The sequence below is a fragment of the Sphaeramia orbicularis genome, chromosome 22 (assembly GCF_902148855.1).
Source record: "Sphaeramia orbicularis chromosome 22, fSphaOr1.1, whole genome shotgun sequence".
Lineage (NCBI taxonomy): Eukaryota > Metazoa > Chordata > Actinopteri > Kurtiformes > Apogonidae > Sphaeramia > Sphaeramia orbicularis.
In genome coordinates this window covers 32,714,684-32,742,602 of record NC_043978.1, presented here as the reverse complement: position 1 = coordinate 32,742,602, position 27,919 = coordinate 32,714,684, and the positions used below count along the sequence as shown (strand labels likewise).

At 41.0% G+C, this 27,919-nt stretch overlaps 2 protein-coding genes across 8 annotated transcripts in view; one reads left to right on the top strand and one right to left on the bottom strand.

The window, feature by feature from the left end:
- The first annotated feature begins 652 nt into the window (after positions 1-652).
- Positions 653-13,156, top strand: prima1 (proline rich membrane anchor 1). Its single transcript, XM_030127238.1, has 4 exons — positions 653-1,493; positions 2,366-2,507; positions 4,869-5,001; positions 10,956-13,156. The coding sequence occupies exons 1-4, from the start codon at positions 1,212-1,214 to the stop codon at positions 11,053-11,055; spliced, it is 657 nt and encodes a 218-aa protein (XP_029983098.1). The 5' UTR covers positions 653-1,211; the 3' UTR covers positions 11,056-13,156.
- A 2,755-nt stretch (positions 13,157-15,911) lies between these two features.
- unc79 (unc-79 homolog, NALCN channel complex subunit) overlaps positions 15,912-27,919 on the bottom strand; it is a 46,064-nt gene continuing 34,056 nt past the window's right edge. For 5 of the 7 annotated variants that reach the window (XM_030126758.1, XM_030126759.1, XM_030126762.1 and 2 more), the window contains 19 exons: positions 25,288-25,389; positions 23,406-23,522; positions 23,212-23,314; positions 22,984-23,124; positions 22,807-22,845; positions 22,561-22,673; positions 22,369-22,454; positions 21,823-21,996; positions 21,433-21,501; positions 21,234-21,344; positions 19,871-19,975; positions 19,695-19,772; positions 19,483-19,572; positions 19,189-19,364; positions 17,868-18,051; positions 17,582-17,785; positions 17,372-17,449; positions 16,630-16,671; positions 16,351-16,539 (listed from right to left, as the gene is read on the bottom strand). In XM_030126758.1, the coding sequence (XP_029982618.1) occupies positions 16,351-16,539; positions 16,630-16,671; positions 17,372-17,449; positions 17,582-17,785; positions 17,868-18,051; positions 19,189-19,364; positions 19,483-19,572; positions 19,695-19,772; positions 19,871-19,975; positions 21,234-21,344; positions 21,433-21,501; positions 21,823-21,996; positions 22,369-22,454; positions 22,561-22,673; positions 22,807-22,845; positions 22,984-23,124; positions 23,212-23,314; positions 23,406-23,522; positions 25,288-25,389 (2,201 nt within the window). Of the gene's footprint in view, positions 16,540-16,629; positions 16,672-17,371; positions 17,450-17,581; positions 17,786-17,867; positions 18,052-19,188; positions 19,365-19,482; positions 19,573-19,694; positions 19,773-19,870; positions 19,976-21,233; positions 21,345-21,432; positions 21,502-21,822; positions 21,997-22,368; positions 22,455-22,560; positions 22,674-22,806; positions 22,846-22,983; positions 23,125-23,211; positions 23,315-23,405; positions 23,523-25,287; positions 25,390-27,919 lie in introns of all 7 variants that reach the window. The other 2 variants (XM_030126757.1, XM_030126760.1) reach the window with 2 other exon arrangements.

Genomic DNA, 27,919 nt, shown 5'->3' with positions numbered 1-27,919 from the left:
GACCACCACAACATTATTATGCAACCCTCCACTTAAAAAACTCCCATTCTCTGTCTGATTACTTGGCCTTTAGCATCACCTCTTATGAACTATATCAGTGCAGTGTTAGAGGTATTGTGCAAAACTTTTTTTTTTTTTATAAATAAGCCTGCGTAAAAAATAAATGCCTTATTAATTTCTTATAAATGTCTTTGTTGTTCCAACGTGAGCAGTAAATGCCAGGTTACATCAGTATTGTTTATCTCAGCCTACTTTGGGACATTGGACCGCAGAGTGTTCTTGCAGGCACTCAGCACATCAAACATGGGTATGGCAATGTTTTCAGTCGGTAGGCGTCTTGACTTGCACTCTCTCTCTCTCTCTCTCTCTCTCTCTCTCTCTCTCTCTCTCTCTCTCTCTCTCTCTCTCTCTCTCTCTCTCTCTGTGGCTGCACTTGACTTTAATTCGCTCTAGTACGCGTCATCCTTTACGGCCTCGCCTCCACGCTTTTGTGGGCTATACTTTCTGCTTGGACCACTATAAAAATCAAACATAAACAAGCAGACAAACAAAACAAACAAAGCCCAGCTGACATTACCGACGCCTGCACACAACACCACCACCATCACCACCACCCCCCCCCACCCCTCACTACCACCACTACCACCACCATCACCTCCATCCCCCTTGTGTGCGTACGTGCGTGTGTGCGCGCGCCTGTGTGTGTTTTCGGGACTTTTACGCGAATTTGACAGAGCGGAGGGTTGAATTTGTTGAGCACACACGCTGTCAGGATGAGCTGATGTGAGCGCTGCATCAAGTGCGCGGTTGGTGATGCTCCTCCGGTATAAAACAGCCCGCTGTATTTTGGCACAGAGGGGGATGCATCAGTTTAACCCTCGGCTCTGCCCTCCGGACTCGCCCATACAGTAATCCAGCCTAGATAAGTTAAGGGGATGTGCGCTCGTTTTGTGAGGAATCCTGCCGCACGATATTCCTGAGGATCTCTCTCTGTTCGTTTTTTTTTTTCTTCAACTTCGATGGCTTGAGTGGCCCATTTGCACTCATGCTTGCAGCCGAGGAGGATGTAAGGTACGGGCCATCTACCGCCCTCACATTGCACGGAGTAGCGGCGTGATTCAGGTCGCTATCTGAGTGCCAATAAGAAAAAAACTACTTTCGAGATGTGAATTATCGAGATTTGCTACTCATTCTACCGGCTCGCCTGTCCTATGCTATCGACAACGGGATTTCAAGAGGAAAATGATTGTGGCATAAACTATTTCTGGAGACGCCTGTCACAGATATCGCCGCTGAACTGGACAGGGTGGATGGTTATTTCCCAAACAGTTCAAGCCTATGTATACTGCATTCATTTGTTGGAAACGCTGCCTAGTATCTTCGAGAACAGCGCAAGAGGAATGCTGGTCCAAGATCTAATGCCATTTACTTTAAGTTTTTGGCCTTTTTTCTTCGGTCATTGCCTTCTCTCACTGTTTTTACTCTCATGCCAGGTAAGGATCATGTTCAGGCGCGCCACTTGTTCATTTACGCATGAGAAGAGGTGTCTCTAATGTAACCGGAGTTTTTCATTTGCAGATCAAGTATGACTGGGGATGGAGTGAGGAGCTTTTGTGCTTTTTAAGTAACTTATTTATGTGGGAACAATTGATATACAAAGCTTGTTTGTGTGTATTTACACCAGTGGATTGAGTCACCAGTCCAGGGCACACCTGTTTTAAAAGAATTACTGGCTGACATGCATGTGTTATGACTTTTCAGCAAAGCATGAGAAATATAGCTATGAACAAGCACACACTCACACAGACAATCACTCAGCTCTCTCTCTCTCTTGTAGTGGGAACATGGAGTAGCCAACTGTGTTTTTATGATAACAATATTCAGTTATCCCACCAGGATCCCTGCAGCAGGCATATGTTAGTGATGAGTATTCTAACCTTTGCCCTGTGCTGCTGCCTACAGATAGTGGTGAGCTGTTGTTCACACGCACGCAGTGTTGCCAGGGTTCATGTGTAATGTGATCTGCTTGAGTTTCCAAGTCCACCCACGCACACTCCTCGGGGCAGCCTGCTGCCCACTCTGTTGGTGGGTGGTTTCTTACAGGGAGCGGGCTGCAGCCATAGACGTGATACTATTCTGCATGTACTACATACACAGCAGCCCTGGTGACAACAACACTGAAGCTGTGATATGAAAAGAATGCTGAGAGGATATCCACAGCACTACTAACTAAGAGGGTGCTGAGTGTTCAAGCATCTCCATTTGTGCTGCACAGTGCTGGGCTGCTGGTACTTCTCGGTAATGCATAAAGGACAGTGCCTTAGTCATTTCAATGTCTTTTTTTCTCTCTCTCCCTCACCATAAGGGAGAACTCCAGAGGTCATGCTCACAGACTGTGGCGGAGAAAGTTAGCGAACAGTGCCAGCTGGCATGCCACTGTAGAAGATACCCTCCCCTTCCTCCACCACCACCTCCACCGCCTCCCCCGCGGCTACTGGGCACCACAGGTAATACCCCCAGCTCACGCTCCCAGGTTTCACACCTGTCTCCCTCCAAACTGGCTGTCTCACCCTCAGCCTGCTCCCACTCCACAGTTGGACCTCATTCCTAGATGCAGGTGTCAAGGAACTGTACTGAACAGCATTTCCTTTGAGAAGAAAAATGTAGCATCAGTCCCACGAGATAGAGTGTGAGTGCCTGCACACGGGTGCAGTTTTGCATGGGTGCATCTCTGTGTGTGATAGAGCCAGCAGGATGTTGACAGCTGAACATAGGACTAATTTATGCTGGGTCTGACCTTGGGGAGTACCCAGCTGCCTGTGAAATCCATGCCTGCTGGGCTGCCAAGCTCAGTGGTTCAGTGGTAGGGTTTCCCCCGGAGGACCCCTGATTAAAACACAGATGAGTTAATTAAATTAGCTTTAATTTGATCGAGATAAGAGGCTAATGAACCAACCCAGTAGTTCCAGCTTCGTTTTGAAGTTGAGCTGGCGGCAATAAGAGTCTGTTTGTGTGTGTATGTGTGTGAGTATTAGTGCTACAGAGCGAGCTTGTATATCTGTGAGGATTCACTGCCTGTTGCAGCAGTTTTCCCCAGCCCTTCTATTTTAATCGTTGCACTCTGAGATGGTAAATCCACTGGCAGATAGGCTAACATATTTCACCAGCCTACTCGTTGAAAGTTGATATGATTTGTATGTAGTCTCAAGCACCTTAATGAACAGTGCGCTGAAATACGGGACAGGCGTTGCTGATGATGCAGCCATTCTGAGCTATTACTGTGACTCTTAAGAATCACTCACTCTGAGCCTTTAATATTATGAGTAGGGAGGAGTACTTAATCATCACAGTCTCAACAGACAGCAGTGGAAAGGTTTTAATCAATCAGTTCCAATGATTTTTTTCTGTCTGGTCAATTTAGATGGACCTCTTTTTCCCCTGACTCACCATGTGAGAATCGAGAGTTATAGACCCTTCTGTGATTGTTGTCAAGGTCACCACATAACTGCTGCCACGACCATCTGACTGTACGCTAAGGTGGGGGTTTAACTGGCTAATTACAACCAACACATGAGTACAACTCTGAGCTTGACAGTGTTTGATACCTCCTTAAACAGTAGTATGTTATGATAATTACGATTAACAGGCCATTTTTTTTTAAATTCCTTTTTAACTTTGCAAAGAAATGTTTGCACAGGGTGGAGACATCATGCATAATTCACTCAAAGGAGCAAATTTCCAATTTATTCAATACAGATGCATAATTACTTTCCTCAGTGCCTAATTTCTTTAAACTGTAGGCTTTTAAAAATGCAATGAATATGCAAAGCCAAAGAGAAAAACTGGGACAATGACTGAGACCCCTATCTATCTGTTAAAAGTCTGAAAAACTGAGAATTTGGCACTGTTCAGTAAGCATCTGTGGGCTAAAAATGGTTCCGAAGTCCCTTCAAAGGAGTATGCTTTATCACAATGAAGTAGATCCTTACCACTGACTGAATTAAATCCTACAGCCGTTGACAAAATGCAGGATTAAAATGAAAGTTTGGCTGAGAGGAGCTTTTAAATTCATAGTGACTTATGACGTGGTTGAGCTGTACCGGGGAGAGCCGTGCCTTGGTGTTTGCTCTGTGGAAATGTGCTGTGTTGTAAAATAGTCTGCAGCATTACTAAGAAGTATTTGTTGCCATGGTGTAAGTCCTTGCAGTCATTCATAACAAAATAACACTAAACGCATGAGATAGAGTGAGCGTAGTACAGCATATTTTTTTTTTTTTTTTTTAGAATTGTACAACATAGATAGATAGATAGATAGATAGATAGATAGATAGATAGATAGATAGATAGATAGATAGATAGATAGATAGATAGATCAGAGCATTAAATGTTGCAGAGAAGTTATGCATTACAGGCACAAAGTTGCTGATGCACATAATGTTATACAACATTCCTGGTGAGTGGTCGTACTCCACAGATCTAATGTGGAAAGAGCAGGAGGTTCCTGCAAGAGTAATTGGTGTGGACAAGAGTGCTGGTGTAAGGAAGGCTGACGGGACCTTAAATGATTCATGGTGTCGGGTTGGATATCTTTGAATGTTGAACCTTAGACCCACAGAACAGGCGAGGACACCGCTTCTTCCCAACTCAGAGTGCGGGGAAGAAAAATCACCTCCATGCTGCTCTGTTATGGCGTTGTGTAATTCTTTCACCTGTCTCCACGGATAAAATAAACAGACCTAAGATGGACCGTGATTGCTACTCAAATTGTTGTTTTTGGTTTTTATTTTTGTGCTTACTAAATGTTATTCATTCTGGATTTTGTATCTCCACCTCTCTCCTGCTGCATCCTCTTCTCTCTGTTTTCCCAGTGGTGGAGCCCATGGTCCCCTCAGTGAGGCCCTGGTGGTCGGAGATGGACATTATAGTGCTTGGAACAGTGGGCTGTGCCTCAGTTGTCTTCCTCCTCTCAGCCATCATCATCTGCTACAAGGCCATCAAGAGGTTGGATATCGCTATTGTTTTCATGTTCTTGCAGTATTTTAGCTCAACTGTACACTGTTCTGTTTCCCTGATGTATCATTACTCAAAATTAAAATGGGAACCGTCACAGGCAGATTGACCAATACATCACATGTAATTTGGCCTGTGGGAGACTGTAGTAGTGCCTGCCTGTGTGTGTAAGTGTCTAGAAGGGTAGTGTGACCCCGATGTCACCCTGCTGGGTCACAGTGAGGTCAGAGGTTAGATAGTGGAATGGATGGTAAACGTCACAGAAGGAGAGTCACGCAGAAACACCCTTTACTAGAAATTCATCTACTGAGGGGTGTGGCGACCTGCTTTTTCATTACTGCGCTCATTTTAATTTGCGTTAGTGTCTTGCACCATGGACTTTCTTGGACCGGCATCTGGACTCATTAAAATAAAAGCAAAAAAAAAAAAAAAATCAAGCAGAGGAATCCCAAGATGCTGTTTTTCCTCATTTGGATTATTAGAGAAAAGGCTGTGTGAGGATTTAGCCTGAAGCAAAACGTAGACCCACTTCTCTGTGTGACATTCAGGCAGCACGGTGTCACACACTGACATACGCACTAATGTTTGCAGACATTTAACAAACACATCGTGCAAAGGACTGTGCATGTATAGAGAGGCATGCAGAAGATACTTGTGTGCACCCATCCATAAACATGCTCACAACATTTATACATACATACATCTGTCTTTCTGGCATATTTACACACTCCATAAAATATGGCATAAACATTACCTCTCACACATGCAGACATAGACATGTGTGCTAAATTATAGGAATGGTTCAATGGTTTATTTATGTGTATTTAAATAGATTTAGTATCATACCTTATTATATTTATGAAACTATATTGAGCCTGCATGCCAGATATGGCTTTCCTCAGCAGAACTCTATCTCTCCTTTCTTTAAACAACAAATAGGCAAAGTCAGGCAGCGGAAGTAATGGGTGGTTGGCTCAGGAATTCATTATGGCAATTCTCCAGCCCCCTGTGTAGCCAAGGGGCACCTTTTTTAATGCAGCAGTGGTAGGAAAGTGTTGTTGCAATACGGGCTCTAGCCCCAAACCCAAGTCATTATTTATGAATTAATTTGCGCAGTCATTCAGTCGCAGGCCACATCTTTTATACATGCAAGCGGGTCGTGTCCTGAAGCTCTGTGGGCTCTAGACTGCAGACTTTGTGCCACGCCAAGCTGCCCTCAACTCTGAATGAGAAGGGAAATATACAGGTCCAGCCAGACTGTCTCATTAGACATTCATTAGTCACCGGCCAATAGGGAAGCAGTCCAAGGAAAAAATGTGATTCCTTTCAAATTTGCCACGGATACTCTAATCATCCATCGTTCATCAGCGGAAGGGAGAGGAAACAACACAGTGAAAAAGACAGATAAAATGTTGTCTGAGCAAGCAAAGGCAGTAATTGAGCACCTTAGTCAATAACAATGTGAGAGAGGGTTTGTCAGTGAGAAAACAGAGCTGGTTATATATAGCCCTTCCAGCCTTTCAATGCTCTGGGCTTTCCCAATGAAAATCAGCTGGCTGAGGGCCAAGGCCTGAGCACCAGACAGCTGAGCAGCTAGCTCTGCGAGTCCCAGCCCTCCTGGCCTTTTGTTATTTTTTATAATCTTTGTCTGCCACTCATCTGTCAGAAGCAAAGGGGCTAGAGAAAAAACACTTCCATACAATTGTATTCAAAGTCCATAGCACCAGGGAAGCCAGCATAGAGAAGAGGATTCAGACACACGCTGCGTTTCAGTGGTGCTGTGCCATCCAAAGCAAAAGACATGATGCTGCAGTCCAGGCTGTCAGCCATCCAAGAAGCCAAAACAAACAATACTCAAACCAACTGACTAATGAAGCTAGATGCTTTTTGCAATCACTTACCGCTCGGGGAGGCTTGTCCAACGACAGATAATACATCACAGCTGGTCCTGTCCAAGGGCAATGCATTATATCCAAAATATTCATGCAGGGATATAAGGAAAAAAAAGAAAAAGACATTTGTTGTTGCCAAATGGTTTAAAGTCTAATATTTACTGATGTATTATTAATCTCTTTTCTTTTATTTTTAAAATGACTAAACCGGCTCCATCAAAATTGGTGGCAGATTTTTACAGTCTGTTTTTTAATACTTTTTCTTTGAACCATAGCATGTTACTCTAATTTCCAGATGGTTGGAGTAATTGTAAACAGCTCAACACATGTCCCAATTTCACCATGATCCATTCCCCAAACTTCAAACAGGAATGTGCGCTGTGATTGCACAGCTTTGATATGAAATATTCATCTAACCTGTGAAGTGTTGTGTTGCCACCTGCCATGTGTCAACAGCATGGCATCTATTATTGAAAGCCTGGGCAGAGGTCGGTTTGAGGCCCCAGTGCTCTGCCCTGTGTGGTGGCCCGAAGCGCCGTGGTCAGTCTGAGTTGAGATTACACGCTGGGAGAAATAAACAGCACCTTTCAGCCGTCAATAAGTTGACAAGCAACAACACTTTACAGCATACAGATGAAATACTGACCTCTTCAAAATAGTCTGACGCTAAAATCCTTTTTTTTTTTTTTTTTAGCAGAAGCGGGCATGTTTTATAATGAGCATTGGAACTACTCACGTTCTTTTCCAAGGAGAATTCCCAAAATAGCTGTTAACAGTGTCCCTTAGAGAAAACTATGGTATATCCCAAATACCCTTGTTGCAGATGGATCAGCCAATCATCTCGCCTGCAGCAGAATGTGTTTCCACCCCACGGGGATGGGCAGTTTTCTGTCTCAGGCTTTCCCTGAGTCCTACGGGGACACAGTGAGCAGCATCTGTCCTACATGGCCAACGCATCTCCCTGGTGTCCTGAGCCTAGCGACCCCTCCCAGTTGACGGTGTCCCGCTGGAGTTTCTGACTCATAGCCTCATGTTTTGTTTTCAACCATTAACTCAGATCACCTCCAACCTCCACTACAAATTAAATGCAGATATTACGATGTTCACTGAAAGGCCTGTAACTATTTTAGTCAAGAGCTTTGCCTCTTGCAGGGATTTGCTTATCATCTGCTCGTGTATTACACTCCAAAATATTAAAACCGATATAATCAAACTAGGGCTTTAAACTGGAGAAGAAAGCTTTATATGTGGTGTTTGATTTAAAAGTGAATGGCAACCCATTGAAGTGAGTATAGAAGGTACTGAACATCTGACTTTGGTGACAGATGAAAGTTGCTCCTTGTGCATCCTGAACTGAAGGACTGCAAGGATTCAAGCTGAGCAGGATTTATGAAGAGCTCTAATGAACACAGGAAGTGGAGGGGAGGGGATGGTGCACAGTGCTGAATTGACAGATGAAAAGGAGCAATTTTGATGTCTGACAGCAAGAAGCTGATTGTTTACAGGTGTTGTGGCAAAAATCAGACCGACTAGATAAAACAGGAAACTCCAAGAAAAAAAAAAAAAGACAGCTGACAAATTTAACAGCACAAGACGTGAAAAATACAAAATGGAAATAAAAGTCATCATGATAAAATATTTATTGCACTTAGATAAATGCTAAAATATTCAAACTGTTGATATTGTTCCCATTAAAGATAAATGTTACAGTATATTTAAACCCACAAATGTAGAACTTATAAAACCTTAATAGGAGCTTTTCACTGCAATCTTCCTTAAAATTTTTTATATCAAGTATAATTCAGCAGGTGTTTGTGTAACACAGAACCATGAGCTGTTACATTTATCTGCCCATCATAAACTATTCAGCTGTGATGTCTGCGGTATTTTATTCACTTAACCCTTAAACACCTAGTGGTGACTTTAAAATCAAATTTTTTCTTTTATTATAACATTATCTGCATTTCACATTTTTATGTCAAAATCAGGTATTTTCCTTTATTGAATTTACTAATCATGTAGCTGTTCAAAAAAACTCTGAAGAAATTCAAAGGTAATTATATCAAAACAGAGAAAACTGAAGAAAAAAAATTACTTTTCAGCAAAATATATCATTAAGTTAATATGAAAACAAGTCTCTACCCTCTGTTATTTGTCAAATTACATGGGTTTTACTGGTGAATCTGTGTTGCTGCAGATGACAGTGTTTCCATGTTCACTACAGAGCCTCTGAATGTCCAAATGGGTCATATCTGATGACAGTGAAAAGCTGACAAACTGCATTTTACCTAAATTAATTAAATGTATTGATTAGTGATTCAAAAGATATTACATATTTACCTCTGCCAGGAGGTATTGTGATCACTTTGCATTGTGTGTTTGCATGCATGTTTGCGTACGTGTTTGTTTGTTAGCAAGATAACTCAAAAAGTTATGGATGGATTTTCATGAAATTTTTAGGAAATGTTGATACTGGCACAAGGAAGAAATGATTACATTTTGGTGGTGATTGGGCGGGGGGGGGGGGGGGGGGGGGGGGGGGGGGGGGGGGGGGGGGGGGGGGGGGGGCTAGATCTGTCTTGGCAGAGTTCTGTGCTCTCTGAGTGCTTTTCTTGTTTACATTAGTGGATGGTTTGGTCACCAGTGGCTGTTTAGCTCTTTAAGGCTTAATCAAAGTTATGTAACATATAACATTACTTTTCTAACCAATGCTGGAAAAACTGGACAACTGATTTCATTGATAGATGAGAAATGTTACAAATTCAGACAACAAAACCAAGGATCCATATTGTTCAGAAATGTGCTTAAAGAAGGCATTCCTACTGAGTGACATAATGCAATGAAAAGCCATTACATAAGTGCAAAAAAAATCTTGAAAATACATACAAAAATACATAAATATTACATTTCACATATTATTCTATCTAAAAATATATTTTAGTATATTCTTGCATGTTCTTGCCAACATTTTAAATTAATCTAATTTAATTTTATATTTTTTCTTACTAACTGTACTAGATTAGTTTTTATATATATATATTCCTCTTTAATTGTGTAGTGGTGTCAGTTTCTGAGACCTTATTTCAGAGTTAAATGAAATGTTTCACTAATAATAACCCAATACAGTGCATCTTGTGTGTTTAAAACCTAAGAAATATCCACACTTTTCAACAAAAACGAAGCATTCTTCCCGGCTGAAGTTTTGGCTATCATTAGGTCATGTATGAGCTCATTTCACCCCATAAGGATTCCCTCCCGAGAAGGGCGAAAAGATTTGTGCTGGACTGGACTGAGAATGACTGTTCGTCAAAGTTGGACTGGCCGAGCTTTCAGAGGAGAGGAGCGGAGACACTGAGCTAAGATGTCGCTCAAGGGTCCTCTGTGCCAGTGAAGGCGCTGTACAGTGTTGAGTGGGACAATGACTGTACTAACTGTATTCAGATCTGTCTCTGAGTTACATAAGCCCGAGCAGGGGAGAGCAGCTGAGGGGGTCGGTGCAGAAGCCACAGTACACTGGACAAATATAATAACCACAAAGGCACAGAGGAGTGCATGAAAAGGGCTGCTTTGAATGATACTGCGCTTCACAGGCCAGAAGCCGCAAGAGGATCATGTGTTGCAGCTTTATTTTGCACTGGTGCATACTCGCAGAAAGAACAGAGTACTACAGCGCAACCAGTGTTGAGAGGGAATTTCACAGGAGGTTATGTATCGATGTAATTCCCAAGTTGCTTTGACAGTCACACACATTCTCATTACTTATATGGAAGGTTGCATCTACCAGTCAGAGTAGGTAATTTCCTTATCCCCTTGTATTGCAGTGCGTCTTTCTTCATGTCTCCTTGCAAAGTGACCTTTGAACACTGAGCTTATTAGAAAGGATCGCTGAGACCGGCATATCCACCCAGTGTAGCTTGAGAAATCAAATCAGCCTAAAGGTTACCGGTCTGGAAACTCTATTAAATGACATGGCCTTTAGCTGAGGGCAAATATAATGTCAAATCTTTGTTGTCAAGGAATTTATCCTCACTTACTAAAAATGTTTCTTCACAGGAAACCACTACGAAAAGAAGAGAACGGGACGAGTCGTGGGGAATACGCCATGAGCATCCGTAACAAGAAGGCTATGGGTACGAACAACACTGTGGTATAGCCTGTCATCTGGTAGACGCATCAAGTGATGTCGACGTTACCATCTCACCTTACCCCAAATACAATCCCATCTCACCCACACTGGAACAGGGTTTTGCCCAGTTTTCACATAGGGGGACCCTTTCCTCTTTGCTTGACATGTTGCCCGGACTGAAGACACCATTCAGCTAAAGAAAAGCTGCAAAAGACGAAAGGAAAAAAGAAAAAAAAAAACAAGCCAGAGAAAGAATGGAACGAAAGATCTACAAACCCCCGTGGTGTCGAAAGTGGCACAGCAGGCTGAACATTATGCTCTTAGTAACAGCAAGTGTTGCTGACAGGCTGGTTGGCTGCTGACTGGAGAGGGACTGTCTGCCAGTCTGCCGCAGATCCAGTCCTCACACACTGTTGACATCTGCAATAGAGCAACAGACAATACAGCAGCCCTGCAGTCCCATGGGCAGCTACACAGGACAGCCCATCACACACAATAAATAACGTGCATGCAGTTTTTACAGAGAATGCAACATTTTTTATATTCTGATCCTCACACTGTCCATCTTTTGTTCTCCATTTTTGAGACAGATGCTTTGTGAGAGGCATGATTTTACTGTTGGCTCTGAGATGTGGATTCATCTGACTATGCAATTTAAAGAAATCCATAGAAAATTAAAGAGGATCAACGGCAACACCATGGGACGTTGGTTATTTACCATGCCAAAAATGCCACTGAAGACTTAGGCTCAATGTAATATACTTCAGTCATTCATGTATTTATTTGCTCTATTTATTTACTTATCTACCTTTGGATTTATTTTTCTACTTTAAAGAAAAAAAAAGTCTTGTACGTTCTTCACATTTTAAGATATCTTTATGAACATCTTGATGAATTGATTTTATTTCTTGATAGCTCTGTTTTTTTTAAGTGAATAATTTATAAACCATATAATTCATTTGTGATGCTCCGATGCTTTAAGCCTGCTGTCAGTTTGTTGAGACACTGATGCAGAAAGCGTGCTTGCTCTGCAAAGAGTTTTGGTAACAGTTGTTTTGTCTCTGGGTGTTTGATATGCTTTTCTCTGTTTCCCTGAGACTTCAGCTAAAAAGGCAGGTGTCTCTATGATGTGCAATGTGAATGTGTGTTTTCCAAACTGCAATCATATGCCCATTTTGATTTGGAAATTAATGCAAGCAATGCCTCCCACTTGTTAAATGTGCTATCACAAGTCATTTGGTTAAATCTTGTTGTTTCAGAGTCCTGGGGTCAGCTCGATGCCTTCAGCCATGTATTGTTTGGAATTGACAATCTTCACTTTTCTATCTGTCAAGAAGGGCTTAGCCCATCACTATAGAAACAGGGGACATGAGCCCAGGGCTGACCTTGTGACTGGTGAGAGACAGGAGACTTAGCCAATAGCCAGAGATCAGGTTGCACAGAGCATGCCCTCAGCAGGGATGTGTGTGACTCAGTGCTGTCACAGGCATCCTCCACATCCCCGCTGGAAAAACACAACTGAGCTGAACTAGAGCATCACTCAACGCTGCTCTGCTTTTTTACATTAAATCTGTGTGTGTCTGTGTGTGCATGCATGCGTGTGTGTGTGTGAGTGTGTCGGTCTTTCTGTCTTTCTATCTGTCTGTCTGTCTGTCTGTTTGTCTGTCTGTGAGTGTGCATGCAGATGAGTGTGCTCAGTGAGAGTGGGCTGTACTCTGTGGCTGTCAGTTAAGTATAGATATTGGCTAAATTGTTGAAATTTGGAAACACATGCTTGCATCTAAACTTGCACAGGTATTAGCTAACAGTATACCCCACAATGTACCTATATGAGAGAAATGATGGATGCATGAATGTAAATATTGATATTTAAATATCTGCCTTCTGGACTGTTAATTCATGTACAGTGTAACAGAACATGTTTATACATAGTAAAACTTAAACAATGTGCAACCGTTTAGAATTAAGTCAATGTTGTCATGTTAATGGAGCAAGCCATTAATGTATATATGGCAATCAATAGTACATACACAATTTATGCATTATACCAAACAGATAGAACAATGTGCATAAGTTGATTTCATTGCTGAGTTTTTCAGTTGTAAATAAATCTGTACATAACAACTGACTTACAATCTATTGTTTTTCAAAAACTCTCTAAATATAAATCTGATGTGACGTGAATGCAGACGAACATGGCCTGTATGTGGTTAAGGTGTCTGTTAAATTTAGCCTGTGCCCATCCTGTCTGCACTGTGCTGCGCTGAACAGTTCATGTCTTGGGCAGAGTTGTGCTGGCCTCGTCTCCTGGGCCCCCCTGCAGTGGAGGACATGTTCTCAGTCTGTCTCACACAGACTGCATCTTTAATGAACTGCGATTATCAAGCGTATTCCTCTCCATGGGGCTTAATGACGCAAAAACACAAAACTTAGGTGACATATTGTGCAAGCTCTGGGCTCGATCAATAATAATGTCACAAAAATCACGGCTGTGTGTGAGTGATTTCTGCAGCTATAAGCAAGAACACAAGTTGGAGAACAAAGTTTCACTAAAACAAGATGCCAACATCCACAAACCCCTGCGACTCAGGCATCAATATTACATTAAATCACAGACATTCTAGAAACACTTCATTTAGTTTGTCCACCTACAGAGTATTTGCAACATTTCAGCAGCTTATGTTAAACCTTTGACATCTAAAATAAAAACTAAAAAAAAATCTGCCTTCGTGTATCATTTTCAGCAGAAATGTAAATAATTAAAGCAATCACTTCTTCATAATTCATGCATGAGAAAGCAAATACTAAAACCACCAATTTTCTATAGAGATATGTGATAGCTCATCTGCAGACAAAGCAAAACAGCCGAATTGTTGCATCTCAGCTGGAGAGATGTTGAAATGTTGCAAATGCTCTGTGTAGGTGGACTATGCAAATAAACTGTTCAGCATTTTCTCATTTCTTTTTTTAATTTGCACTGTATACATTTACTTAATGATGTGAAACAAATAAGGGGGCAAACGTTTACCATACAGGCTGATGCAGAACTGAAGCACTGAAGAGTAATGTGAATGAATTATAATGTGAATGAGGGACCACGGAGCACTTTGCCTTCCCTGCTTTGGATGTGCCACTTGATGGTAATGCAAATGGACACTCTGAGCAATTTAAACATTCATGCATTGTCCAGCCAGGGCGCTGTGGATTTCACTGTAATAAAAGCAATGTGACAGCACTAGGCGAGGGGACCAGGAATTGTCACTGTCTCAACAAGCTTTATGTGCTTCTAAGAAGGTATTTCCATGGAGTGAAAAGGACGCTGATCCACACAGTCTATAACTTTTGGCTGGTGAAATTGTTTCTGCACAAACCCACTGGTTGTTTTGATTTGCTGCAGTCTGTATAAAACTACCTCCCTCCACCTGATCTCTAATCAAGGAATGTCACCAATGCCCACACCTGGTGATACATAGTGCCGGTGCGTCAGTGTGTATGTGTGTGTAAGAGCTTACACAGTCCTTTCAAAGCTGACCTTCACAATCTTTGAGGACCCACTCACACCCTCTCTGCCTGAGAGCCCTTTGGTCAGCGTTAATTACCCTCAGTACCTCCAGATGCCTGCTCATCAGGTCAGCGCTCCCATATGGTCCTCCAGGAGGCAGCAGGCAGGCAGGCTGGGGCGGGGAACGTGCTGGATACCTGTGGGACACTGATTACATAAGCTGCTGCTAATGAGAGAGGTTCTTTTCGAAAAGGGCTGCGAGTTCAAACGATCACAACGGTGGCAGTGGCTGACAGATGCAACCCCAGAGCAAGGGGGACTTGATTAAATGCACACACACCTATGCACATGCAGGGACACATGCACTTACACACCTGCACCTAGACTCACTTTTACACACACTTGCACACAGACACACACAGCAGGAGAGGGGTACTTTGATGAGCCAAGACTAGAGGTTGATGAGAAGGGGCACTGCAGCCTGATTCAGCTAGCTTGGGGTCACCAGGGAGTGTGTATCTGTCTGTGTGTATTCATTAGTCACATTGTGTGATATCATTATACTAGTGAGTCATTTGGCACACACCTCTCAACATGGGCCCTCTTATACATGCAGTGACTAAAAAGCAAACTTTCTAAAATGCATGCAAATTTAATTCATCTCATTTTAACCCGATAAACTAATTTCTTGTTTCAGAATACATTTATATCATCAGATCTAATTCATCTTATAGTTTGATAATGAAATCCTTGCAGCAGCGAAGATCAAAACAAAGATTAATGTGCTGTTCGGCTTTCTAGCCCTGCTGTCATGTCATCTGTTATTCTCAGAAAAGAGCTTCGTGGTAATGTGGTTAGACCTCACAACAATGCTTAATCACACCAAACCACATTAGGCCAAAGGTAATTGTGTTTGCTTGGTATATGCGTGGCCCAATCTGTTTCACTGCTACCAATGAGGAGCTGGATGGAGGGTGGGGTGGGGCAGTCTTGCCACTTTGGGGATGGGGAGGGGGGCACAACCGAAATAGTCTTGTTTACCTCCAGTGTCTGGCTCCACCTTATCGAGTTACAAAGCTGCTGCTGGAACTCAGATTGGCCTCTGATCGATCTGCGCTCTGATGGCGAGAGGCAGCTTAACTGACAGGCTGACAAAGATCGCAGACGGGACCTGGGTAATGCATGTTTGTCATTTTCCCGGAGACACCTGAGGTTCCGTTTCGAGTCAATAACAGTAAACAAAGGAGCCAATTGTATCACTCTGCCATCTACCTTATGGTAAATTGGCAATTTTCCCTATCAGGCAGCACATCGGAGTGTTGTAAATGTCACATTTGAATTCTGAAAAGGGTCATCTATTAATATGAAACAACAAGGTGACTAAGCATTTAAAAAACTTACTTTTATTATTCAGCTTGCAACCAAGCAACTTAAAAAGTGATAGAATATGAATGTCACAGAGTGAACATATATATCTAAGATTAAACAAGCATTTGCTTTCAGACCCCACAATTACTAACATGGGTCTATAGAAATTCTCTAAATCATACTTCAAATCTGTTGAAAACAACAGTTAGGCACCTGATACAATAATCTCACACAAACCTATCAAACCTTTTTTATTCTCAGTTCCAGTACTAGTACTTTAAAATAGCATAGATTTACTGTACATAAATAGGTATATTACTAAAATACTGAAAATGATTCAGTCCCACACAGCATCAGTTTATATAATAGTCCTTTTTGGTCAGAGGGTTCAGACAGAGCAGATGCATGCAGGTCTAGGGACCTAGAGGACCCCGATGTGAGAAAGGAGCTGGTCACATGGGGTAGAACTGCGAGGCAGCTTCAGATGACTGGATCTCCACTTGAGCCATTTTGAACTGTGTGCACTGCAGCCATTTGCGCAGGGCGAACGGTGGTGCACCGGAGGTCTGGCCCTGCAGACACTGGTGGTTTACCCTGTTTTGGATGGCCTGGAGACGCAGCTGTAGTCCTGCAGAAAGGTGCTGGTGACAGAAGACAGGGAACAATCATTCAGTATTCACCTTCAAAGTGTTCATCAGTGGCAGAGAAACAAGGCTGATTAGAGGCCTTACCTTAAGGTTCGACTGTATCATGGGTAACCACATGGGTATTAGCTAAAAGAAGGAGGATAAAGATGTGGTATTAGTTTATTGAGACGATCATAACATAAGATAAGAATATAATGAATAGTAGACTTTAAAGGACTGATATTTAGCTTTTTTTAAATGGAATTACGCATTTTAAAACATTTCCCTGTGGTCTACATAAACTGTAAATGCTATGCTTGGCTCTGAATTCTTCATTAATTCAACTCTACAGGTCCATCTTCAACCCTATTTCTGAGTAATGACACCAGAAAGGTTGTTTTGAGCACTGGCCCTTTAAATGCAAATTAGCCACTTCACGCCCCACCCCCTCCAGGTTGTTGGCTGTGCTGCTCTGTCCTGTTCAACCAACAATTGAACATTTTAGGTAATCAGCTCAAAGTTTGGACATATTTTCAGTTTTTACTACAACCGCTGCTGCTGATAAACAATTATGTCATACTCGGAGAAATGTTCATCGGAAGTCTGGACCTTATATGTGCAAATGTTGTGACGTAACTAGTTTATAGATGTAACAAACTAAGCAGAAATTGAAACGGGTTGTAGAAATTCACTCGATTTTTTGCCCAAATGAATATAAAGATAGCTTTGTAGCACCTGGAGGGTTCAAATTCAAACTTTTGGAACTATTAGGGTCCCCGCATTCACAAATAAATGTACCAAAGACTAATAAAAGTGGGTTTAGCAAAATATGACCCCTTCAACAAACCTTGACAAAGATGGTTGAGTTGCACTCCTGAAGGGCTTCCATCAGACTAATGACATGAAGACACACCATCTCTACCATCTGAAAGAAAACACACACTGATTTTCTGATCACATTCATTTTAAGTACAAACTGAAGTCACATCATCATATTTCATTGAGCATACCAAATTCCCAGGACCCTTTTCCTATGCCCTTAGAAAGACTCACTCACCACCTTATTGTGGGCCATGAGCTGCAGAATACTGGGTGTAACGCGACTCCAGAACTCAAGACCAGTGAGGATGGCACTAGAGGAAAACTCAGTCTGGTTCTGGTTCAGCAGGGATGGAGCAGCAGCTGCCTGCTCGCAGTAGATGGTCCAAAGCTGGGCAAACATGAAGGCATGGAAGAGGGAGCACATGTGTAGCACCGATGTCTGGGGACCAACACAGAAAAGGTTAGTAAAGGTGTAACTAAACATGGGTGGGACTGTTAGGAGACAATTGTTTTTGCCAGACCTTGGACTGTTCTGGAAAGCCAATGAGGATGACAATGAGGTGGTCTGCAATGTGGGATCCAGCATCGAGAGGGATGGGCATGCAGGAGGTGGAGCCCTGGTGCAGAGCACAGTGTGTCAGGGAGCCCAGAAGAAGCCAGGAGAGCTGACGGATGTGGGAAACACACTCGATGAATTCTTTTGGCCTGAAAAAAAGATAAAAAGTTCAAATTCAACAGGACAAACATATGTTAAAACATTTCTCTATTGTTAATAGTACACTCAATTTTCTGGGGATTTAAACTATTAGTCAATCACACAAATATTTAAAGGTTAAGATGGAGGAAACAGGTATTTATGTTATAAAAATATAATTAAAAAAATTAAAAATATACATATATAAAAAAGTATAATAAAATCATAATATTCAGTATATGATTTAGGTGACTTTTCAATGGAAATTTAGATTAGATTAGATTAGATTAGATTCCTCTTATTGTCCTTGCAAATAAATACAATGAAATTCTGAAGCACAAGGTAAAAACGGGACCCATAAAAAAAGTATAAGAACAATAGATACTCAAGAATAAATTATTCCATTCATACTCCACACCCACACTACACACATGCATGCAAAACAAACAGGTAGTGCCTGAAAATATGCAGTGATTATAAGATAAGCCGTTAGTGCATAAAATAGTCCCAGGTTATCGGACAGGCCCTTAACCTATACATATTCACCATTTAGTCGCTTATTGGTACACATATTACTGACACATTAGCACCTTATTAATTATTCTAAAACTTACTATTGTCTCTTTCTACATGAGCTTTACCTACAACTACTAGACCAGTTTTACCACAAGAACCCCCAAATCACTGCTTACTGATAGTAAGAAAGGACATTTATATACACAAATTAGGATCCTAATACGAGAATAAGGCACATTTTGAGGAAAGTATCTTAAGATTGCAACATAAACCATGTGCAACAGCTTCTCCACTTTCTATCTCTAAGTACTGATGAATTATTAAGGGAAAATGGTTAATTTATGGCCTGGTGGTTGTAGAATGTGGTCATGAAGAATAAGGTGTTAATATAGTGACTAATAAAGAGTTAATATATTGCTAATATGTAGGTTAATAAGTAAGTAGTTGCTAAGGAATATGTGCACATTAATTTACAGTGTTGCACAAAATTCTATTAACCTTTACTGTAATGACTGAGTGCAAAATCTCATGATCTCATGGCTATCTATAAGAATGATATCTCATTTTAACGGAACCAAGCCTTTTAGTCATCACAAACGTTACAATGCTCTCGCACATGTTATCATTCTTACCCTTGTTGCATGGTGGATGGAGGATGATAAAGCCAGGGAAGATAACGGACTACAGCTTTGTTATCACGGTGATTGCCTTTGCTGATCTCCATTGCAGCGACTTGTGCCAGGCCCACTTTCAGGTTCCCCCCAAAGGTATCTTCATGCAGTGGCTGACAGCAAGCCTTCATATGGCTCTGAATAATGTAAAGGAAAAGATTGCTGACCAATTCACATGCAAAAGATGGAGAATAGAATATCACTTTATTAGCATAGAGTGTAATTTGTGGAGCTCAAACAAGAGGTGAAACTTACTTTAAGTTTGGTTAGCGTGTGCATATCTGCAATGAAGTCCAGGAGCTCACTTATGTACTGCCTCATGCATTCCATCGCTGCTGTTGTGCACTGATGAAAGCAAAAACAGTTTATCCTTTCAGGGGGATTCACAGTGGGGCCCATCTTTATTTCCTGCTGTTTTATGAGGCTGATGATAATAAGATGTAAACACTCAGCGACTAGAGTCTTACCCCCGGCAGCGTTGAGATCATGTGCTTTTGGATGATGGTGGATTCTGCTAGCCGTGTACCAATATCTGCACAAACAAACTGGCAAAACCCACAGCACACATCTAAGCACCATAGTCAGGATGAAACACTGTGAGTATTGTGCTCTTAAGTGAATTAAAGATGTAATTTTTTTTTACCTGGACCAGCAGTAACAAGTTTGTGTCAGGCAGAGGAGACTTGAACTTGAGAGCCTGCAGAAGCTCTAACACCACAATGCGGGACATGTAGAACTTATCTCTCTCCTGGATGCAAGGAGATAGAGAGTGGAGTAAATGTACTGATGCAGCAAGACTGCCTTTTTCTATTATCACTCTCCCTTACTCATGCTGCGAGGAGAGCATAAACTCTGTAGTCTGAATAGAGGGGGAAGGACAGGCAGCGAGAGGGAGGGAGGGAGGCAGGGAGACAGAGAATAGACAGAGAATAGTGAAGCTAAGGAGTAGATTTAGGCCAGTCCAGATCTCTCCTCCCAGAGTCCCAGGCAGCTCAGATGAGGCTGTCAGGCTGCCTTCTCCCTCCCTGAGGACAGGCTGCTCTCTTTGTTCATCCCTTCCACACAAAGCCCAGCTGCCTGTTTACAAACCACACTGTCATCTTCTGGCTTCCACTTTGCCTCTCTCTTTCTCTATGCAGTCATGTTTGCTTATGTTAGGCGCAGGCACATGCTCCTCCGCTCCAACAGAATGCGGAGTTGTTCCTGACATTTCGCACTGTGTGGTTAATGCGCATACCTGTACGCGGCACTCACATAATTAAAAGTTAATGGAGCATGTCGGTTTTGTAAATAGCAAATCATAGCCTGGTCTTAAGCTGCAGGCCACACTTGCTTTTGGTAAGCTGCTGTGGCAAGTGGTCTATATAGTGGGAAAAACTTTAGTATGTGCAGAAAAAGAAAGCCTGAGTTTGTATCCTTAAAAACTGCCCTCCAAAGACAACTGAACCAGTAAAAAAAAAATCCTTCCTGTGCTTCCCAGAAACCTCACCTCTCCATTAAACAACTGCACAGGACAGGTTCCAAAAGCAATTTCTCATAGTGACTCTGGGTTTTGAAAAGCGGATATTATACGGTGAGGAATTAAGGACGGTGCAGAAAATCAATACTGCAGGAGACATAAAGCATGCAGCGTTGACAGTGGTAGAGGACTGAGGATCTATCTGGCCAAACAGTGCAGACAGCCCTGGCTCCATCTTTGTCTGAGACAGCCACTCAGAAATACACCATACATCCTCGACTTTAGCACACCAACTAATCATGTTAATCAATACTGGCTGATTGCCTACTTAATCACCTCTGACACATGGCCACATATCTGGCTGACTGGAGAGTCAGGGCAGTAGGTGTAACAGCAAAAGAGTGATGACGAGGAGGCCTGCAAACAGGACCTCAACATTTTTAACACTGCTGATTAGTGTAAAAGGTTTAACTCTTTAAGGAGGGATAACTACCGGGTTTCCATTAATCTGCATTTCTTATATTTATAATTATATATCATATTGTACCTTGTTAAAGGCTTTGTAGCATAGGCCACACAGTTCTACCAGGTAGGAGAGGCTGAACATGCCATACTGAATGACAAAACTCAGCAGCTTGGAGAAAGGCTCCAGGAGGCTCTGCAGGAGAGAAGAGGAAAAGAAATGGTGAGATGATAGCAGCCAGAACTTGAACAAATCAATATTTAAAATTGTGTTCTGTAAGTACCCTGGTTGCATTTGTGGTTGGGATTTTCAACAGACAAATGATAATCCTCAGGCTGGAGTCCATGGGGCACTAATGAAACACACAAACAGAGAAATATTTACATTTTGTTTCTAATTCCAAACATTGTGCACGGAGCATGAAATAACAGCATGATGCATAGCCATAGTCTTGGACTGTTTTTAAATGTGTCTGCAGTGAATCTGCAGTAAATTGATTAGTACACTAATTTTAACCTCCAAGGTCAAAAGCAGCAGAGTCAAATCAATTACAATTTTAAGACTCTGTTCTATTGAACCCGACAAGGGCACTGCTAGATGCCTTTTCCTCCTGCCATAATCACATTAAACCATATCAGACCATGACTAAGTGAACGGAAGAGTCAATATCTACCTTCAGAGGAAGCACAGAGGGCAGTTTAGTGAGGAAGGTCTGGAACTGGTTGCAGATGGTTGTCCACAGGTTGCTAGGGGAGTCCATTGGGAGAGCCTCCATGAAGGTGGCAATGTTGTCTAAGCAATGCAGCATTGTGCCCCCTGCTGGTAGACTCTTCTTATTGTTCAGTCCCTGGGGGGCACAGAGGCATAAACCATTACTGGGTTATATAAGGAAATACTATACACTGAAGATATTTCCATTTAACTGATCATTCAGCACTGATCAATCACAATGCTCATGATGGGAGCAGTGAAGTGAAGTGCTGATGATTGCTCGGGTGAGTGAATGCATCCATGAGCTCATATCTATGTCATTTATTTGATTATACATTACCAATAATGTGGCCCATTGCTACTGTATAAGGCAGGTTTTCCTGAACATCACACTGATTTGTTGTTTTATACAGGCTTATGCTGTAGCTGGAAACACAGAGGCTTCTGCTTTGACAAGAGCTCCACCTGCTGTCTACATATATAGAAGAAGACAGGAAAAAAATCCTACCTCAAGTAACATGTTGAGGGCTGCAACTGAACTTAATTCGTTGAAATCTATAAGCGAAGATGCAAGTGTTCTCAAAAAACTCCCATCTGTGAAATAAGACATAAAGGAGCCAGAGGAATAATGACGATCTTAACATTACAAATCAGATATCGGATGAGCTGATCAGACATGTGGGATTATTTGTGAGCCAACCTTTGATGTTGCTTTGGAAGAGTTGGGGTAAGATGCCATTAGGGGCCAGCTGGTGGAACATGCAGCGTAGGAACTGCTTGGCCACCCCTGCTACATTCCCTGGGATCAACATGCTGGAAAACACATCACAGGGAGAACGATGGTGTAGGACAGGCAGGAAGTCACATTTTACATCTATTATTAAACTCATATATAAGCGCAGTGAATATCTGGGCAAACTGCTGTGGTGGTTTTCAGGTTTCATACCTCTCTGCTTGTCCAGAAAAATTGGCGCTGGATGCCAACCTGAAAGAAGTTAAAGCACTGGATTAGGCCTCAGGTATGAATTATGCATGAGTTCTAAGGGTGAGTTATGAAACTTCATTTAACGGTGAAGTGCTGTGTGGATGTAGATTGTGCAGAGGGTTACAGGAGCTGCTGTACCTGCCCACAGACTGCATAATGTCGAGAAGCATCGGTGCAGCCAAATCAGGACTGAGGTGGATGAACATAGAAAGAACCACGACTGCAAGGCCAAGAGTTTCCTCGTCATATTCCTCAAGCACAGCAGCACAGTCCCGACACCTGGTGCATCACACAGAACGACATCAGACAGGCTTAGCCATTAAGATGACACTGTGAAGATGAGGCGCTCATGACTGATTCATTCACCTGTCAGACATTGTGGTGGGCTGCTCGTCTATGAACTCCTCAGGCGCTGGGACGAACATACTGACAGTGCTGGGAGCAGAGAGCAGGCTGGTTTTTGTTGGGCCTACAGAGGAAGAACAAAAGGAATAAAAGACGAGAATCCAGGCTGCTGCTGAGATGCACTTATCAGGTGTCAGCTTCAGCATCACACTGACCTGTCTCCCAGGTGCTGATGTTGTGTGGTGCACTGGATTGATGTTCCAGCTGTCTCTTCATTAGCTGGCTCATGGTCAGAGCTCCCAGAGAGCCTCGTTTCACCTGACGGTACTGAGCTAAAGGTCAGACAAAGAAAGCAATACCTCAGGTGAAATGCACACATCAGCTATACCAGTGAGAGTGTAGGGTCTTATATGGAAACAAGAAACATACTCAAATGAAAAGACATGTAGTGTAACACTGTTATACACTATTATTCTTGGAATTCAACCAATATATTAATACTTTAGAGTAAAGCTAATTAGAAAACGCATTGAAAAGGAAGTTATATGTTGTCTCCATGCAATGATAGGTTTTATAAATAAAAAATCATCTGACTTTTACTGCACATTTCCAGCTCCAGTGAGACATTTGCTATGTAAAGGTATAGAAATACGAGCAGGGGTGTCAAACATATAGCCCGCAGGCCAAAACTGGCATGCCAAAATGGTCCAGTCCAGTCTGCAGAATGAATTTTCAAAGTGCCAAAATTACACTGAAGATATTAACAGTCAGTGTGCACATACAGACCGATTCAATCTCCAGCAGGCCAGACCACTAAGGTAATATCATAGAAATCTATAAATCAGAGGTGTCAAACTCATTTTAGTTCAGGGGCCACATTCAACCCAATATGATATAAAGTGGGCCAGACCAGTAAAATAATATAAATAACAGGATAAGTGTCAACTTCAAAGTTTCCTGTGCTTTTGAGTGAAAAAAGTTAAATTCCATAATAAAAATGTTTACATCTATGAACTATACTGAAAGATATCATGAACAAATACGAACAACCTAAAAATTCTTATGAAAAATAGGTGCAATGTTAACAATATTACATCTCAGTTTATTATTAATACATGTGCATTATAACTTACAGATCACAGTAGATCAAAAACGTACAAAACATTTAATAACAGGCAGAATATTGGTACAATTCTACATACTACTCTAAAGACTTTTCAGGTTGTTCATATTTGTTCAGGTTATTCACATTATTGTAAAAGGCTTGTCTGTAAATGTAAACATTTTTGTGTAATTTTCCTTTTTTTTTTTTTTTTTTTTTTTACACTAAAATAGAAAAAAATTGCAGTTTTCATTATTTATAGGTTATTATGATTGGATTTTACTGGTCTGACCCACTTTAGATTGAACTGACCTAAAATGATTTTCACATCCTTGATTGATACTATCTTCAGTGTAATTTCTGCATTTCACACATTCACCCCAGGGGCCAGATTGGACCCTTTGGTGGGCCGGATTTGGCCCCCGGGCCGCATGTTTGACACCTGTGCTATAAATAATGCCAAATCTAATTTTTTACTTTGTTTTTGTATGAAAATTTGCAACAGTAAAATAACACAGTGAAAATGTTAACATTTACAAATTATCCTTTCAGAAAAAATGCAAATAACCTATAAACAACCTGAAATTTTGCAAGGAAAATATGTGCAATTTTAACAATGTTATACCTGGCACTAAATGCTTTGAGTGATCTGGGAATTGTAATGCACATGTGTAAATGCTAATGCTAATACTGTTCTTCAGAAATTTCACGTTGTTCATGATTGTTAATTTTTTTGTGAAAGAATAGTTTGTAATTATAATGTATTTTTACTTTTTTGCACTTAAACAAAGAGAAAAATGGAGTTGTCATTATTTCTAGGTTAATGTACCATTATTCTACTGGTACGGCCCACTTGAGATCACATTGGGCAGTATGCGGCTGATTTTGACACCCCTACATAAGAGTGTGTATAATGTAGGGGTCCTCGATGTGTTTTCTGACAAAAGTCGATCACAGCTCATTCGGAGAGTGAGAGTAAAGTATTTGGATCGTACTTGATACTGAAGAGCGGTGGCTTGTTTCGGGCATAGCAGCTTCAAGCGTTGGGGCTGAGGCAGATTCTCGTGGCTTTTCCAATGTAGAAAGAACTTTGTGATCTGTAAGGCAATATGGGTGAATAACGGGCAGGCCGTTGGTATCTCAATATATGCCTTTCAGTGCAAGAGGATCAAATAATAAGTACTTTTGAGTAAAATAAACCTGCATCAGTGGCTGCTGTCGGGATAATATTATGTTCTTCTAATGCTTATTTACTAGCAGCCTGTTTCATGACCTTTAGTGTTTTGTTAAATGTCATTGTGCCACTCTCTCTTCTACTACATTCAAATGAATTCAGAGTAGTTGGTTGTCACTGATGTGTTTGCATGACAGGAAAAGTGATAACATATAAACACACACACAACAGGACAACACACAGCTGTAACAGAAAGCGGAATTAAGATTTGAGGCAGACTAAACATGTTCAAGAGAGCATCTGAAGCCTGTAATGTGAAAGAACAGCACCAGGGTTTTAAATGCTTATTCAGCAATATTTTTACTTTTGCGAATTTGATTCATCTCCTCTACCACTCCTAGTAGAGACATGGTTATAGTTCATTTTGGATATGAAGAGAAACTGTGTAATCCATCTGCAGGTTAGGTCACTTTTGACCAGTGCTGCATTATCATACTCAATAACAATACACCTTTATTTGTAGTATGAACAATCACTCATCAGTGTTGTGTCTGTATCCCACTACAAAAATCTAGGTATTTTTACTTTTAAAAACCTAGTATGAGTTGACTTACAAATTAATTTTTCTCTGTATGTCCTCTTTCCTAAGTGATTTATCACCATTTATAATAAATAGGGCTGTCAAAATTAATTCCATTAATGCGGATTAATCCATCATCATGATTAATCTGATAAATTAATAAAATGATTAATGATACATTTTTTAACGCAATTAATCCATCTGCAGCGCAGAAGGACTCTGAATGTCTCTGGTAACACATTTGGGGCAGTTTGTCCAAGTAGAGTTAGAGTCGCACATGAACAAATGGGCAGTTGATCCGATAGTGACAGGCAGCAGAACCATCCCAGAAAGATGGAAGACGCTAAACAGCATGTTGGTTCTCTCAATGGGAAATTTGAGTAAATAAAACCAAGACGGAACAGTTGTTTAAAGTAGTTTTGTTGAAACTGTTGAAGGTGTTCAATAAACACGTTAAGTGCATATATCTCCCCTTCTTTCTTGAGTTTGTTTGCTTATGCAAAATGAAACATGATTAATATAGATTAAAAATGAATACTATTTAATTGTGATTCATCAAAATTAATCCACAGAAACCCTGTGATTAATCTGATTTAAAAATGTAATAATTTGACAGCACTAATTATAATATTATCCTCTACATTTTGCATTTTTCAGTGCAAATCAGGTATTTTTCTGTATTCATCATACTAATCATGTAGAAGTTTATTAAAGCCCAGAGTAAAGTCAATGAATATTATCTCAGAACACAGAAAACTGAAGAAAAAGTGACTTTTTCACCAAAATATATCATTAATCAACATAAAAACAAGCTTTGACAACCACTGTCATTACATGGGTTTTACTGATTTCAGTATGGAAAAATAAAACACATGTGAAGCTGGTGAAAAGCTGAAAAACTGTATTTTTCCTTAAATCATTTACATGTATTGATCAGATTAGTGGTAGAAAAATTAACAAGCATTTTAGATCAGGACATGGCTTTGGTCCATGATGGTTAAATAGATGATTGTGTATGTTTTATCTTAAAAGCCTCGTACTGGGTTATTATTTTCCTATTCTTGGAGGCCAAATAGGGACTTCCTGCTGCCACTTTTCTGTCTATGTTCACAGGTGTAGAAAGAGAGATAAGAAATGTGCTTTTGATAAACAGCATTATATTTTGTTAATATTTTATTTAATCCTCCAACAAATATTAAATTGGCTCAGATATTTGTGTGTACACCAGTCTTCATTTCATTTCTCAGTTTTATAATTAATGAGGAATGGGATGGCTTTTATTTACAGATGTTAGGGCCTGGTTCTCCATCACTAGAATGATGCCAAATTTGGTATCAACTCATGCTATGCTTTGTAATTTCCTATTCTCTTTTATATATTATTACATCTGTGTCAGACTACAGCAGTCTGACCTACATGCATCTTTTCGATGCTTGTACATGCTCTGGGTACTGGTGAGCACTGGGGTTCATCATGAATGTTAAAGAACCCACTTCATTGTTTCTTCTATACATGGTTTGGTCTGCCTCTTCCACTGAAAAATGAATGGCATGTTATATTTTACAGTTACAGTCTTCATTCCTTCTCCGTCTCCTTACTAAAAAAGGCTCATACTGAACTGGAAAAAATAACATTTCATTTTGCTCATTTCCTTGCTTGAATCAATTGCAAAATGACAAGAAAGTTAAAGTGTTTCATTTGTTTGAATGATTGCCATGAGAATTGTATGATTATACTGTGTATGCATGTATGTCTGATATGGACACTGTTGTAAGAGACACTCTTGATCTGAATTTATCTTTCCTGTTTCGATAAAGGTTAAATTAAAAAAAAAATCAATCTGGTTTTGTACATACGCATGTGCAAATCTACA